The sequence below is a fragment of the Leptonychotes weddellii genome, chromosome 2 (assembly GCF_054177405.1).
Source record: "Leptonychotes weddellii isolate Sample4059 chromosome 2, ASM5417740v2, whole genome shotgun sequence".
NCBI lineage: Eukaryota > Metazoa > Chordata > Mammalia > Carnivora > Phocidae > Leptonychotes > Leptonychotes weddellii.
The window spans coordinates 50847403-50862519 of record NC_138370.1 but is presented as its reverse complement, the minus strand read 5'-3'; the positions used below and the strand labels follow the sequence as shown (position 1 = coordinate 50862519).

At 32.7% G+C, this 15117-nt stretch overlaps 1 protein-coding gene across 1 annotated transcript in view; it reads left to right on the top strand.

Moving 5' to 3' along the window:
* Positions 1 to 236: 236 nt before the first annotated feature.
* The window catches only part of ANXA10 (annexin A10), a 105400-nt gene continuing 90519 nt past the window's right edge, over positions 237 to 15117 (top strand). Inside the window, exon 1 of the mRNA XM_081812920.1 lies at positions 237 to 721. Coding sequence (XP_081669046.1) covers positions 704 to 721 — 18 coding nt within the window. The 5' untranslated portion in view covers positions 237 to 703. The remainder of the gene's footprint in view (positions 722 to 15117) is intronic.

Genomic DNA, 15117 nt, shown 5'->3' with positions numbered 1-15117 from the left:
TTTTTTAAATTGTTTCCTTAAAATGTAATAAAACTAAATATTAAAATGAAAATATATATGAAGTGTGAAAATGATAGTGAATATATATGGTTTCTCCAAAGACTTATTGCTGGGTATTCAATTCTGACCTTGAATTAATAATGTAAAATATATGTAAAAAATAATGTAAAAAATACATTATTTTTAAATTTATGACCAGATACACAGTAGTTAAAAATACTACTGAATCAAGTATAGATGCACAAAGAACTTAGCAATTTGAAACATGAAGCTAGGGGCCAGAGTACCTGAAAGAGTATCTAAAAATGATAGAGCAGAAAATAAATCATTAACTTTGTGGTTAATCAACTCTACCTTTCCATAAGTCATCTACTTTTTCTTAAGATTACACTTCTTTCATTGGTTGGCTAATGTATGTTTCTTAAATCAACACAGGACCAGTGTTTCTATTTATTTTATGCAACAATTCTACCTACGCACCTATGACTGATAGCTCAGTGTAAATACTGTATCTTGAGACATGCTGTATCCAGAATTGACCCTACCTTTTCCTTCCTGAGAAACTGAGGTGAACGGTAGACATATAAATTTGATTGAACAGTGAACTTCAATTCTTTCTAGCTACATAGGAAAACAAGCCTATGCAATTGATCACTTACTAAAACTCTCTCGTTCTACTCTGAAGTTAACCACTATCATCAAAATGTTCTGTGGAGACTATGTAAGTATAATGACTATTTTTATAAAACTTTTCCAGTCTTTGGAGATTTGAACCTTATTTATAAAATTTCATGTGTGGTGCTTGACATTTTCATCAGGAAATATTGATGTTTTAATTTATTTTCATTAAATTTTTAATTAGTAGATGTTCAATATAACTATTAAGCAAAGTTATATTATTAAATCTCAACCTATGCTAATTTTGAAGTAATTTATTATTCCAAAAAGGCAATTTAGACGCCATTACTTTCATAAATAAACTGACTTCAAATTTTCACTAAAGTTATAAGATTTTTCCCCATATGTATTTCTGTAAGAAACCAAAAATAGGGGCACCTGGGTGGCTCAGTCAGTTGGACGTCTGCCTTCAGCTCAGGTCGTGATCCCAAGTCCTGGGATGGAGCCCCGCATTAGGCTCTCTGCGCAGCAGGGAGCCTGCTTCTCCCTCTCCCTCTGCCTGCCACTTTGCCTACTTGTGGCTCTCTCTGTCAAATAAATAAAATCTTTTAAAAAAAAGAAACTAAAAATAAATGTGATTGTTAATTTTTATTTTAAATCTATGATCTCTTCAGAAAATAGTTTATTTTTGAATGATTATCTGTTGAATTTAAGCAATGTATAACTCAGTTTAGTATTTTTTCTTACCTGAATCATTTTGATCCAACTGCTCTAATAGTCCACAAACTTTCGAAGAGCTGACATATACACTGAGTTATCTAAATGTACATTTCAAAAAAGATAGCCATTTCACATGGTCTTAGAAATTATATGTAATTGTGTTCTGTGTTGATGACAATTTTTTGAATCTATATAATAAAAAATACTTTCAGGAAGCTTCTTATTTTTACTGCAATTTTTTATGCAAAAAAATCACAATTATTTGGTTAAACTTTGGCACAAAAATAATATTATTTACTCATTTAAAAAAGTATTAATTTCCAAGAAAATTTTATTTATTTTGTCTTTCAAATTAAATATCAAATGAGAATCAAAAAAAGGGCCAATTTTCATCACTGTTGCCTTAAGAAGCTTAATTTCATCTTGAGATTCTAGGATCTCATAGGCAGTTGAAACTTATCATTACTGTTTTATTAATTGTGCAGCAGTTACATTTCATCAAAGAGAAATGTGTCATGAGGTAATTCAGACCAGCATGGTAAATGATTTAATTTGTAAAAAGTTACTGTTTTCTCCCTTTCTATTCATTCAAGTATAATTATTTGGAAATAATATTATATCCTGTATGCTGTATATGCCAATTTATGAAAGGAACATTTAGAGAATATTTAAGTTATATTCCAAGGAATATTAAAAGTTATGACAATGACAAGATTTTTTAAAAATGCAATGATTGGCTATGGTTCTGGAGCTGATAAAGAATATGAGAGACTAAAGAGTTGGATTTGAACAAGCTTAAATATTCATTTTAAGTATTTTTGATCATTTAAGAGATAAATGTTAGGTTTTATGTATTACCTAAATACATAGATACTGATCTATGTATTTCAGATATCTATCAGATATCTATCCATATCTATCCAAAAGCACATTTTGATGATAAAATTGTTTTACATAATCAATGTTATTATATTTTAAGGCAATTATTTATTATCTTGAAATATATGGCCCAGGTGATTAGAATTTGGTATTAAAGAGACCAACAGTTGAGGTTAAGTTCATCTGTTTAATCTCCATTTTGAGTTTGGTGTTCTCAAGCAAAAGACAAGCTCTTCCATAGGCAATAAAGCAGAAGTTCTCATATCTATCTATCTATCTATCTATCTATCTATCTGTCTATCTATCTATCTCTTTGATCCCCAAAGAGCACCAAAGCCAAACAACAGCAATTTAGGCAATGTCTAGTGTGGGCAATATAATGGTCTGCATTTTAGCCCAACTAATATGGAGCAAATGCATTGGTACTCATATTTTGGTGTGGATGATTACTGACTAGGTTGCTTCTTAAAAATATACTCGTAGGTCCTCTACTGAGAAGTTTCTATTCAATTATGACATCTGAACTTATATGCTTGATATAAATATGTGACCATTTTTGAAAGCCACTGAGGTAATTCATTAGAATCAATTAAAAATATAGAAAATTTAAATATAAGTCAAGCAAGAGGCAAGAGTGATAGAAAAGTAGTTGCATTTCTGAAAGAAATAATTATATGTAATCCTTTCAAATTACTTCCTATAATTATGGAGGTAGATAACCCTTAATGATTAAAGTAGTTTAAGTGGGTTAGTTACATTAAGAAGGTAAATTTACCTTTAATGCAATAAGTGTATTTTACTTATGTGCTTGACCATAAGACTGTCTATTGAAAGCAAGATTTAATTAAATGATTATGGCAAGCCTGGAATTGTTTTATTAATTAGTCAGATATAAATCACCTTTCAGGAAGATGCTATTACAATATGCCTCCTACATTGAGGGAAATTGCACTGTAGAATGTTAATTATATATAAATATATATTTTATATAATATATAAATTATTAAATTTATTAATATTATTATTCATTATATTTATAATTATTTAATCATATTTATATAATTATCAATTATAATAATAAATGTACTTCTTTAATTATTAAATATTTAAATTATATATATAACTTATATATATATAATGTGCCTCCATGTGCTTGAATCCCAAATATACATATATACATTTGCCAAAGCCAGGATCCAAAGCCAGTCATCCCTATATCATTATAATTTGAGCTCTTACCCACTATAATATACTGCCTCATCCAAATATATTGGCCTGATTCTTCTAGTGAAATTGTTGGCTGTTTATGTCCTGTTTCATCATTAACCGATCCCCTTTTTTATATAGTAGCATTTTATTTACTATGGCTTGATTTATTTGATTATACTCTTCCTTTTTGACTCAAAGTAAACTTTAATCCTCTTCTTTTTCCAATCTTTTCAACAACTTTCCTATTTCTACCATATTTATTGATTGATAGAAAAATATTAATTGTAGGAGTATTACAAGCAATAAAACATACTGATATCATAGTCCATATCTGAATTAACATTATGCATTATACCTAAAGTAGAGAAACAATTATTAAAATTATCTGAATCTCTACTAGACATCAGGAGCTTTGCACACTTTGTCTAATTTAACTGTCACAGCAAATCTTTTCACAAAAATACCATTTAACATGCAAAAGTTTTAAAACTTCTTTTGGAAACACCAGATATTCTGTTCAGTGGTTTTATAATATATTATTTTTAGTCTTCACAACCTTCAAGGAAAGTATTCCCATTGTCCACGTGAATATACTGAGGTTTAGAGAAGGTCATTACTTTCCTCCAAGTGAAAAACCAGGAAGTAGTGATGCAGGATCCTGTCTAACACCAAAACCATTTCTAACACACAAAAAAAGGGGAAAATGCCTAGGTGTGATTATCCTACATAATTACTGACTTCATGCTACAAAGCAAAAAATAGGTCCTTTGGGAACCCAATTAAGAGGCAGAAAATTAACAGCAGTAACTTAACAAAGATGCTCTTACTCATAAATTTGTCCCTAGAATGGCTCCCCAAAGAGCACCAAAGCCAAACAACAGCAATTTAGGCAATGTCTAGTGTGGGCAACATAATGGTCTGCATTTTAGCCCAACTAATATGGAGTAAATGCATTGGTACTTAGCAGTGAAGGAAGAGCACTCAGTAAATCAGAAACAAATTCAGGGCATTCTATCCAAGAGTGATTGCAAGCTGAGAGGACCTCCCATGGGAGCAGAAGCTGTTGATTAGGCAAGATTATTTTTAAAGCAGCCTTTTCCTATTGAAGGGTATTCCTGAGAGAAAAACTTCCATCCAAGAAATCTGACTTTGATTATTTATCTGCAATATGACTTACTGAACAAATATTAATAAAAGGTTATTCATACTTTAGATTGCTTTCTACTATCACAAGACTACATTGTCTGAACTTTACACACTTTGATTCAACAAAAGTTATGAATCATGCTGGTTATGCTTCAACTTTTACTGAACCCTCTGTTGAATTGGACTGGAAAAATTAAATGTAGTAACTTTTTCCTTAAAGCGATATATAATCACGCTGTTAATTGTTTTAAGCCCTCTTATAATAGCTATAGATTGCTTTTAAATGTAAAGGCTGAGCAAATACAACTGTAGAATAGTAATGAAACATAAAGTCTGAGCCAGCTTTACCCCATAGGATCTATATGACTGAGAACAATTTACTTAATCTTTCTGCATCTCAGTTTTCCTGTGAAATGGATGTGATAATAGCACCTATATTATAAGAACCTCTTGAGAATTAAGTGGTAGATAAAGCACTAAGGAGACTTGAAGCATAAACAGTACTCCAAAAAGGTATGCTGGTATTAGTGTTTATTTAGTAGCAGTTCCCACGCTTTAACCCTACTCTAACTCAAAAACCCTGGCCTTTAGCAACCCAATGCACTACTTCTAGAAATGAAGTTAAGTTTCTTATTTAAGTTTACATATACACACATATATGTGGTCAATCATTCACACACACATATACACACAAACACACATATATGTATGCAACTATTCATAAAATTTATTAATAAATTTGAATAACATCAGAAGTTTCATTAATGGAAATATAGTTTCTTAAACTCAGCATAATCTTTATTTGTAAATAGCTTCTACCATGCTAAAATTTTCATAATCCCACTTTCCTCCCTCACCAGCTACTACCAGAATCGCCTTTTTATGGCAAAATTCCTCAAAAGTGCAATGCATTCATTGTATTCAATTCCTCTCCTCCAATTCTCTGAATCCCCTTTAAATCGTTTTCACCCAAACCCACTTCACCTAAACTGTCCTTATGAACATAAGCAATGACCTCCATGTGCCTGAATCCCATGCCCAGGTCTCATTTTTCATCTTATATGTGAGTGTTGTTTGACACAGTCTCCTTTGCCAAGAATGTTCCAGGTTTCAATTCTTGAAACTTTTCTTTTTCCTATTTATAGCCTCTCCTTTTGTCATTATATCCAATATAATGGTTTAACTGCAACGTATACACACAGTCTTCCTTGAATTTGTATCTCAACTCAGCATAAGTTATCTCTGATTCCTCTCTTTCTCTCATATCTTAAAAACAGACTATTTATCAAAATCTTTTGGCTCTACATTCACAATATATTCATTATCTGACCACCTCTCACCACTTTCACTACAACTACCCTGGTCCAAGCTACCATTATCATCACTTACCACTTTATGAAACAGCTTCCTACCTGGTCTCCCTACTTCCATCTCTGCACTCAATTCTAGGTACTAGGGACACAACAGTGAATATGATTGTCAAAACCTCTGCATTATTGAAATCTGTATTCCACTGATATGTAGGAACCATCATTACTCCAGAATTAAACAAAGTCATGAAGTAGGAAGTAAAAACATTAAAGAGGCGATTGTGAGAAAGATTTTGGTCCTGGTTTACAAATTCTTAGAGCATTCACCATAATAACAAGAACAATAATAAAACTTAAATTTGTAGAATCATTTCCATTTTCAAAAGTGCTTACAGTATACAGAACATAGGTCCTGTGGAAGATATGATACCACTTTTTCCTCTCTAGATCTGTTTACTTCTCTTACATGCCAGAGTGTCCAGATGATTTAAAGTTATTCAGAAAGTTATTTTGGCATTATATTTCTACTATTAACATACTACTGTACACTCATTTAAATAAACATTAGGTTAAATCCAAACCCTCTTCAAGTTTAAACAACTTTGGAAGCTGTAAAAGCCACAACAGAAAAAATATGACTAACTATATTTTTATTTTTTCTAAGTAATCAACCTATTTAACAAATGGCACAGAAAAAAAGTCATCAGATTATCACAAATCACTTTTAAAAACTATACTTCTTTTGTTAAATCACAAGATTAAAGTCAAGAAATTATGTTTGAGCAATAAGACTCATAGTTATTTTAATGAGTCATATTTCTGGGACTAGGTGGAATGGAGAAAGCAAATAGAAAGACACTATTTAGAGGGCATTACTTACTGATTTTTCCTTTTGTATTACCACCTCTCAGACCAACACCCAGCCCACTATCCACCATAGATTTCTTCTATCAGCAGAAAGTCCTTGTAATCAGGAAAAGCCTAGCTTGATTCACCAAAAAAGAATGGATTGCAGGGTTTTTTTAGAAAGTATTTCAGAGTTGATGCTATCAATCTCCCTGACTCAGCCTCTTTTGAATTGTCTCCAAAGATTCTTAAAACTCTGCTTATAGGGGCATCTCTGTGGCTCAGTCAGTTAAACGTCTGCCTTCGGCTCAGGTCATGATCCCAGAGTCCTGGGATCAAGCCCCACATCGGGCCCCCTTCTCAGTGGGTAGTCTGCTTCTCCCTCTCCTTCTGCTGCTCCCCCTGCTTGTGCCCTCATTCTCTGTCAAATAAATAAATAAAATCTTAAAAAAAAAAAAACCTCTGCTTATAATTTGTGGACATGTTTTTCTCATTCAGGCATTTAAAAAACTGCCTCTTAAGACCCATTTTTCTTTGTCAACATCCCACCTTATCACAACACATAATTATGAATATATTCTTTCTAAATTACTCTTCTATTTAGGTTCTTCAGAAATTCTGGTTATTATGCTAGGAAAAAAACAGGAAAAAAATGTTAAGAGTATGAAAAGTATCAAGTATAAAACATAAAAGTAATTATAGGCTATTTATACATAAGATATGTTTCATGTACTATAAATATTATAGATAAAATGGGAATCAACTTTACTCAGAGGTTGCTTTGGATGGATTTTTCTCTTCATTTTGAGGCAATTTATAATAAAGCAACAAGATGGGGGCACCTGGGTGGCTCAGTCGTTGAGCGTCTGCCTTCTGCTCGGGTCATGATCCCAGGGTCCTGGGATCGAGCCCCGCATCAGGCTCCCTGCTCCAGGGGAAGCCTGCTTCTCCCTCTCCCACTCCCCCTGCTTGTGTTCCCTCTCTCACTGTGTCTCACTCTGTCAAAAAATAAATAAAATCTTAAAAAAAAAAAAGCAACAAGATGTCTTAATGTATTTTATCATCGTATTTCTTAATTGCAACATTTGTGCTATTTTATTTTTAAATAAGCCAGAATTGAAAGCATTGTAGAAATATTTATTAAGTTAAAATAAAAGACACTTTAACCCCAGTAGACACATTGTTCTAAGTAATGTGTATTAGTAATGGTTTAAAAATATATATGAACCATTATATTTTATAGTTGAATGATTCTTATGTTGATGCCATCATTACAACAGTAATCTTCTTGAATTATTGTTCAATTCTTTAGAGATGTTGAATATATATACATATTCTTCTAGGCTGTCATTTAGCCGTCAATCTCAAAATGTCAGTGTTTTAAAGGATAAGTAAGAAAACAGACAGATGTGCTGTACGATAGAGGCATTGGTACCTGGAGGTACACACACCCTCTGTGTACTTTTCATCACCTGCTGTGTTTAATCATGTAGCTTGTATATAGAAAAGTAAATATTCATAGTACAGTAGTCCCTTCAAAGCAAAAAAAAAAAAAGGTCAGATTTATGAACCCTCAAGATAGGCGAATTATTGGCTTTGAAATGAGAATTTTTTTGTGCAACCAAGTTCACCACTGAACCTTCACAACTTAGTGTCCACTAGAAACTCTTCGAGATCTCACTTCCCTACAGTCCTTATTTTGTTTCATCCCAGATATTGTGAATAGTAGGATGACAGTGTATGGATATGATACTCCTTCCTTCAAGATACTAAATGTCTTCTAATTTTACAATTTCGTGGACTTGGTCTTTTTCTTATGTATAATACTGATTGGGACTAATTCAAACGCTTAAGAGATGGAAATGGTTTTAGAAAATGTTATTTAACTTATTTAGCAGAGGGAAGTAAATATTAAATAACACCTCTTCTCAGAATCACAGGGTTATCTATAACTTGTCTGCCAATAACAAGAAATAGGTGAGTCAGCTTCCCTTTCAAATATTATGCTTCATCCCCTCTCCTAAAAAAGACGCAAGAGTGCAGCTTTATGATCTAGGTTTATTTCCTTTTATTTCCTATTTAATTATCTTTGTATATTTAGAAAGTATTCAAAAGCAAATCCATGTAATCTAAAATCTGATGTAGGAACTAATTGCTAGAATAGATATAATGTACACTAGTGTGCTAAATGGCCTACTATACTTTTCCCTGCCCCAGTCCTGGAATTAACCACTCCTCCAAGGAGTCCTGATTCCCTTAGTTGAATAATAATATTTAAAAACTGAGATCTGGATGCTAGGTGTGCTCATTTCTACAGTGGAAGCACTGTTTATAAGCTCTTTAACATGACAGAGCAGTGAAATATGTGAAGATACTAACCCATATATCTGTACACATCTATATTTATGTCTGTACATATGTATATGTTTAGCTCTATCTACCTATCCACCTATCTATCTATCCATCTATCCACTACCTACCTTTCTGTCTGTGTGTGTGTGTCTCTCTCTGGCTATTATCTATCTTCATATTGATAACTTCAATCTAACCCTGCACCAAAATTTTATCCTCCTCTATTATTTATAACTTCTCAAGCAGTAAAAATCATGACTATCAATACCTAAAATGTGCTTATTTGTTGAACACTAGCATACATACAGTTTAAAATGTACTAAGCCACAGCCCTGTGAGAAACAATTTTGCCAAAAACAGGACATTGTTTGGGTTCTTTTCATCTTTAGCTTTCCAGTATCCAGTTAAACCCTATTTGCCAAAGTTAAGACATGTCTCTTCTCCCAACCCACTTTACTGTGGTTAGAAGATTCATTTGTAATTTAGATTTGTTTGCTACGATCTGCATTCCTTGTTGGATTCCCTCTACATTATAGTTGATCTTGTTAAATTTAAATTTATGTGTGGCAGAATATGTTCTTTGTGGTATACAGTTGTATGAGTTTTGAATCATGTATCCAATACTACATTTCCTTATAGAAGACCTTCATCAACCAAAAATCCCTCCACAGTTTCCATTTATAGTCAACCACGTCCCCAAACCCTCAAATCCGGGCAAATATTCATCTGTTTTTCCATTCCTCTAGTTCCACCTTTTCCAGATTGTCATATAAATAGAATCAAAGACTATGAAATCTTATGAATATAGCTTCTTTGACTTAGTAGAATGCATTTAACACGTATCCAAGTTTTGCTTGAATTAGTAGTTCTATCTTTCTATTGCTGAGTAGCAGTCTGTTGTATGAATGTACCACAATTTGTTTATTCATTCAGTTTGAAGGACATCTGCGTTGTTTCCAACCCTTACCAATTACAAAGAAAGCTTCTATGAAAACTCAAGTTAAGGTTTCTGTGTGAAGATAAGTTTCCATTTCTCTTAGAGAATTATCTAGGAGTGGGATTGCCAGGTTATATGGTAAGAGTATGTTTAACATTATAAGAAACTGACAAACTGTTTCTCCAAAATGGCTGTACAGTTTTGCATTGCAGTAACAATGTATTCATTGTAGTTTTACTTTGCATTTCTTTATGTATAATGGTATTAGTAGTTTTTCATATGCTTATTTACCATACCTTCACTGGGAGTATGTCTGTTTATAATGCTTACCTATTTTTTTAATTCAGTATTTTTTATTTCTTTTTTTTTAAGCTTTTATTTACTGATTTGACAGAGAGAGAGACAGCGAGAGAGGGAACACAAGCAGGGGGAGCGGGAGAGGGAGAAGCAGGCTTCCTGCCGAGCAGGGAGCGCGATGTGGGATCGTGATCTGAGCCGAAGGCAGACGCTTAACCAACTGAGGCACTCAGGTGCCCCAGTATTTTTATTTCTTATTGTCCTTTATATATTTTGAATAAAAGGTCTTCGTGAGAAATGTGATTTACAAATATTTTCTCTGATTCTGTGACTTTTTTCACAGATTGAAAGTTTTCAATTTTAACAAAGCCCAATTCATTTTTTCTTTACATATTATATTTTTATTATCATGTTTAAAAATTCTTTTACTAACCCAAAGTCATGCAAATTTTCTCCTATATTTTCTTCCAGATATTTTATACAATTACATTTCTATTTAGGTCTATGATCAATTTGGGGTTAATTTTTGTGTAAGGTGTGAGTGTAGTTCAAGTTTAATTTTTTTTCATATGGACATCCAGCTTTTATAGCACTGTTTCTTGGGAAAACTATTCTTTCTCCATTGAACTGCTTTACAACTTTGTCAAAAGCTATTAGTTTATATTTATGCAGCTCTATTGCCAGATTCCCTATTCTATTCCACTGATCTATTTTTTCTAGAACATTAATCAATAGCATACTATTCATTCATTCATTCATTCATTATTGTGGCTTCAAAACAATTCTTAAAATCAGTTAGCATTATTCTTCCAATTTTTTTTTTTTCCCAAATCTGTTTCAGTTGTTCTAGGTCCATTGCATTTCCATGGGTATTTTAGAATCAGATTTTTCAAAGCTACATAAAATGCTGCTGGGATTGTGATTGGGACTGAGGTAAATCCACAGATCAACTTGGGGAGAATTGACATCTTAACAATATTAAGTTTTTCAGCCATGAAAATGCTATATATATCCCCATTAAATTATGTCTTCTTTAACTATTGTCAAGAGTGTTTTGTTTCTTCTCTTCCAATATATATGCTTTTTTAAAAAATATTTTTATTCCATGGGGTTCCAGTCAAGCATCTGACTTGATTTTGGTTCAGGTTATGATCTCAGGGTCCTGAGATTGAGCCCGTGATGGTCTCCCCACTCAGTGGAGAGTCTGCTTTCCCTCTCTCTCTCCTTCTGCCCTCCCCCACCCCACTCATGCATTTTTTCTCTCTCTCTCTAAAATAAATAAATCTTTAAAAAATATTTTGATTCCTGTGTACTTAACATACAGTGTTATATTAGTTCCAGGTGTACAGTATGGTGATCTAGCAATTCCATATACTACTCAGTGTTCATCAAGATACGTGTACACTTAATCCCTTTATCTATTCCACCAGTCCCTTCACCCACCTCCCCACTGGTAACCATCAGTTTGTTCTCTATATTTAAGAGTCTATTTTTTGGTTTGTCTCTTTTTCTTTCCTGTGTTCATTTCTTTTGTTTCTTAAATTCCACATATGAATGAAACCATATTGTATTTGTCTTTCTCTGGCTTATTTTGCTTAGCATTATATTCTCTAGAGCCAACCATGTTGTTGCAAATAGCAAAATTTCGTTCTTTTTTATGGCTGAATAATATTCATATACCACATCTTCTTTATTCATTCATCTATTGATGGATACTTGGGCTGTTTCCATAATTTGGCTGTTGCATATAATGCTGCAATAAATATAGGGTGTGCATATGTCCCTTTGAATTAGTGTTTTTGTATTATTTGGGTAAATACCAATAGTCTGATGGCTGGATCATAGGGTAGTTCTATTTTTAATTTTTTAAGGAAACTTCATACTGTCTTCCACAGTGGCTACACCAGTTTGCATCCCCACCAGCATTGCATGAGGGTTCCTTTTTCTCCACATCCTGACCAACACTTGTTGTTTCTTGTGTTGATGATTTTAGCAGTTCTGACAGGTATGAGGTGATATCTCATATGGTTTTTTTATTTTCGGATGATGCGTGTTAAGTATCTTTTCATGTGACTGTTGGTCATCTGGACTTGTTCTTTGGAGAAATGTCTGTTCATGTCTTCTGCCCATTTTTTTAACTGGATTATTTGTGGGGTTTGTTTTTTTTTTTTTTTGGTGTTGACTTGTATAAGTTCTTTATATATTTTGGATACTAACCCTTTACTGGATACGTATTTGCAAATTTCTTCTTCCATTCAGTAGGTTGTCTTTTAGTTTTGTTAGTTGTTTCCTTTCCTATGCAGAAGCTTTTTATTTTGATGTAGTCCCAATAATATATTTTTGCCTTTGTTTCCCTTGTTTCAGGAGTCATATATAAAAAGATACTGTTACAGCTGATGTCAGAGAAATTACTGCCTGTGCTCTCTTCTGGAATTTTTATGGTTTCAGGTCTCACATTTAGGTGTTTAAACCATTTTAAGTTTATTTTTGTGTATGGTTTCAGGAAGTGGTCCAGTATCATTCTTTTGCATGTAGTTGTCCAGTTTTCCCAACACAATTTGTTAAAGAGACTTTTTCTCATTGCATATTCTTGCTTCCTTTGTCAAAGATTAATTTACTATAAAATCCTGGGTTTATATCTGGGCTTTCTATTCTGTTCTATTGATCTATGTCTCTGTTTTTATGCCAGTACCAAACTGTTTTGATTATTATAGCTTTGCAATACAACTTGAAATCTGATATTGTGATACCTCCAGCTTTGTTTCTTTTTCTTAAGATTGCTTTGGCTATTTGGGGTCTTTTGTGGTTCCATACAAATTTTAGAATTGTTTGTTCTATTTCTGTGAAATATGATCTTCGTATTTTGATAGGGATTGCATTAAATGTATAGATTGCTTTGGGTAATGGACATTTTAATATTTGTTCCTCTAATCTATGAGCATGGAATATCTTTCCATTTATTTGTGTTGTCTTCAATTTCTTTGATCAGTGTTTTATAGTTTTCACAGCTAACAACATAGTCAATGGTGAAAAACTGAGAGCTTTTCCCCTAAGGTCAGGAATAAGACAAGAATGTCCACTCTCACCATTTTTATTCAACGTATTACTGGAAGTCCTAGCCACAGCAATCAGACAAGATAAAGGAAAGAAGGCATCCAAATTGGTAAGGAAGAAGTAAAACTTTTACTATTTGCAGATGGCATGATAATATATATAGAAAACTCTAAAGACTCTACCAAAAAACCACTAGAACTAATATGTGAAATCAGTAAGGTTGCAGAATGCAAAATCAGTGTACAGAAATCCAATGCATTTCTATACACTAATAATGAAGCAGCAAAATCATAAATTAAGATAATAATTTAAATAATAATAATACCCAGGAATAAATTCAACCAAAAGGGTGAAAGACCTGTATAATATATATGCCTTTTTTTTTTTAATTTTCTTATTGCACTATGATTTTGAGTAGGATGTTGAAGAAGTAATGAGAAAAGACATCCTTGCTTTGTTTCCAATATGGGCATGGCAGCGATGGGGCCAAAAGGGTGAAGTACATCCATATTTCACTATTAAGTATAATGTTAGCTTGAAAAGTTTTTGTATATGCCATTAATCAGATTAAAGAAGTTGTCTTCTAAAAAATAATAATAAAATAAATAAAAATAACCCTAAATTTAAAAAAATAAGTTGCCTTCTCTTTCAAATCTGCTGAGATTTTTAAACATGAATGAATGCTATACTTGAGTTTTTTATATCATATTTTGATGGATGATCATATGAGTTTTCTTCTTAATTAATATGACAAAATAAGTTGATTAATTTTTTAATGTAAAATCAGCTTTGCATACTTGGAATAAACCTCAGTCATGCTACATTATTCTTTTTATATATTTTTGCATTGGATTTTTTTATATTAGGTTGTGTGTGTTTGCATCTTTGTCCATAAGGATTACTGTTCTGTAAGTTTTGTTTCTTCTAATCTTGGTTTTGTTTTTGGTATTAGTGTAATTATGGCTCCATAAAATGAGTTAGAAAGTGTTATCTTCTATTTTATTATTTTATTTTATTTTTTATTGTATTTTATTATTTATTTATTTTATTATTTTATTTTATTATGTTATGTTTTTGATGTAGTGTTCCATGATTCATTGTTTTTGTATAACACCCAGTGCTCCATGCAATACATGCCCTCTTTAATACTCATCACTGAGTTAACCCATCCCCCCAACCCCCTCCCCTCTAAAACCCTCAGTTTGTTTCTCAGAGTCTGTAGTCTCTCATGGTTCATCTCCCACTCCAATTTCACCCCCTTCATTTTTTCCTTCTCCTAATGTCCTCCATGCTATTCCTTATGTCCCACAAATAAGTGAAACCATAAGATAATTGACTTTCTCTGCTTGACTTATTTCACTTAGCATAATCTCCTCCAGTCCCATCCATGTTGGGTAAAAATTGGGTATTCATCCTTTCTGATGGCTGAGTAATATTCCATTGTATATATGGACCACATCTTCTTTATCCATTCGTCTGTTGAAGGGCATCTCAGCTCTTTCCAGTTTGGCTATTGTGGACATTGCTGCTATGAACATTGGGGTGCATATGGCCCTTCTTTTCAGTACATCTGTGTCTTTGGGGTAAATACACAGTAGTGCAATTGCTGGGTCATAGGGTAGCTCTATTTTTAAATTTTTGAGGAACCGCCACACTGTTTTCCAAAGTGGCTGTACCAACTTGCATTCCCACCAACAGTGTAAGAGGATTCCCCATTATCCACAACCTCTCCAACATTTATTGTTTCTT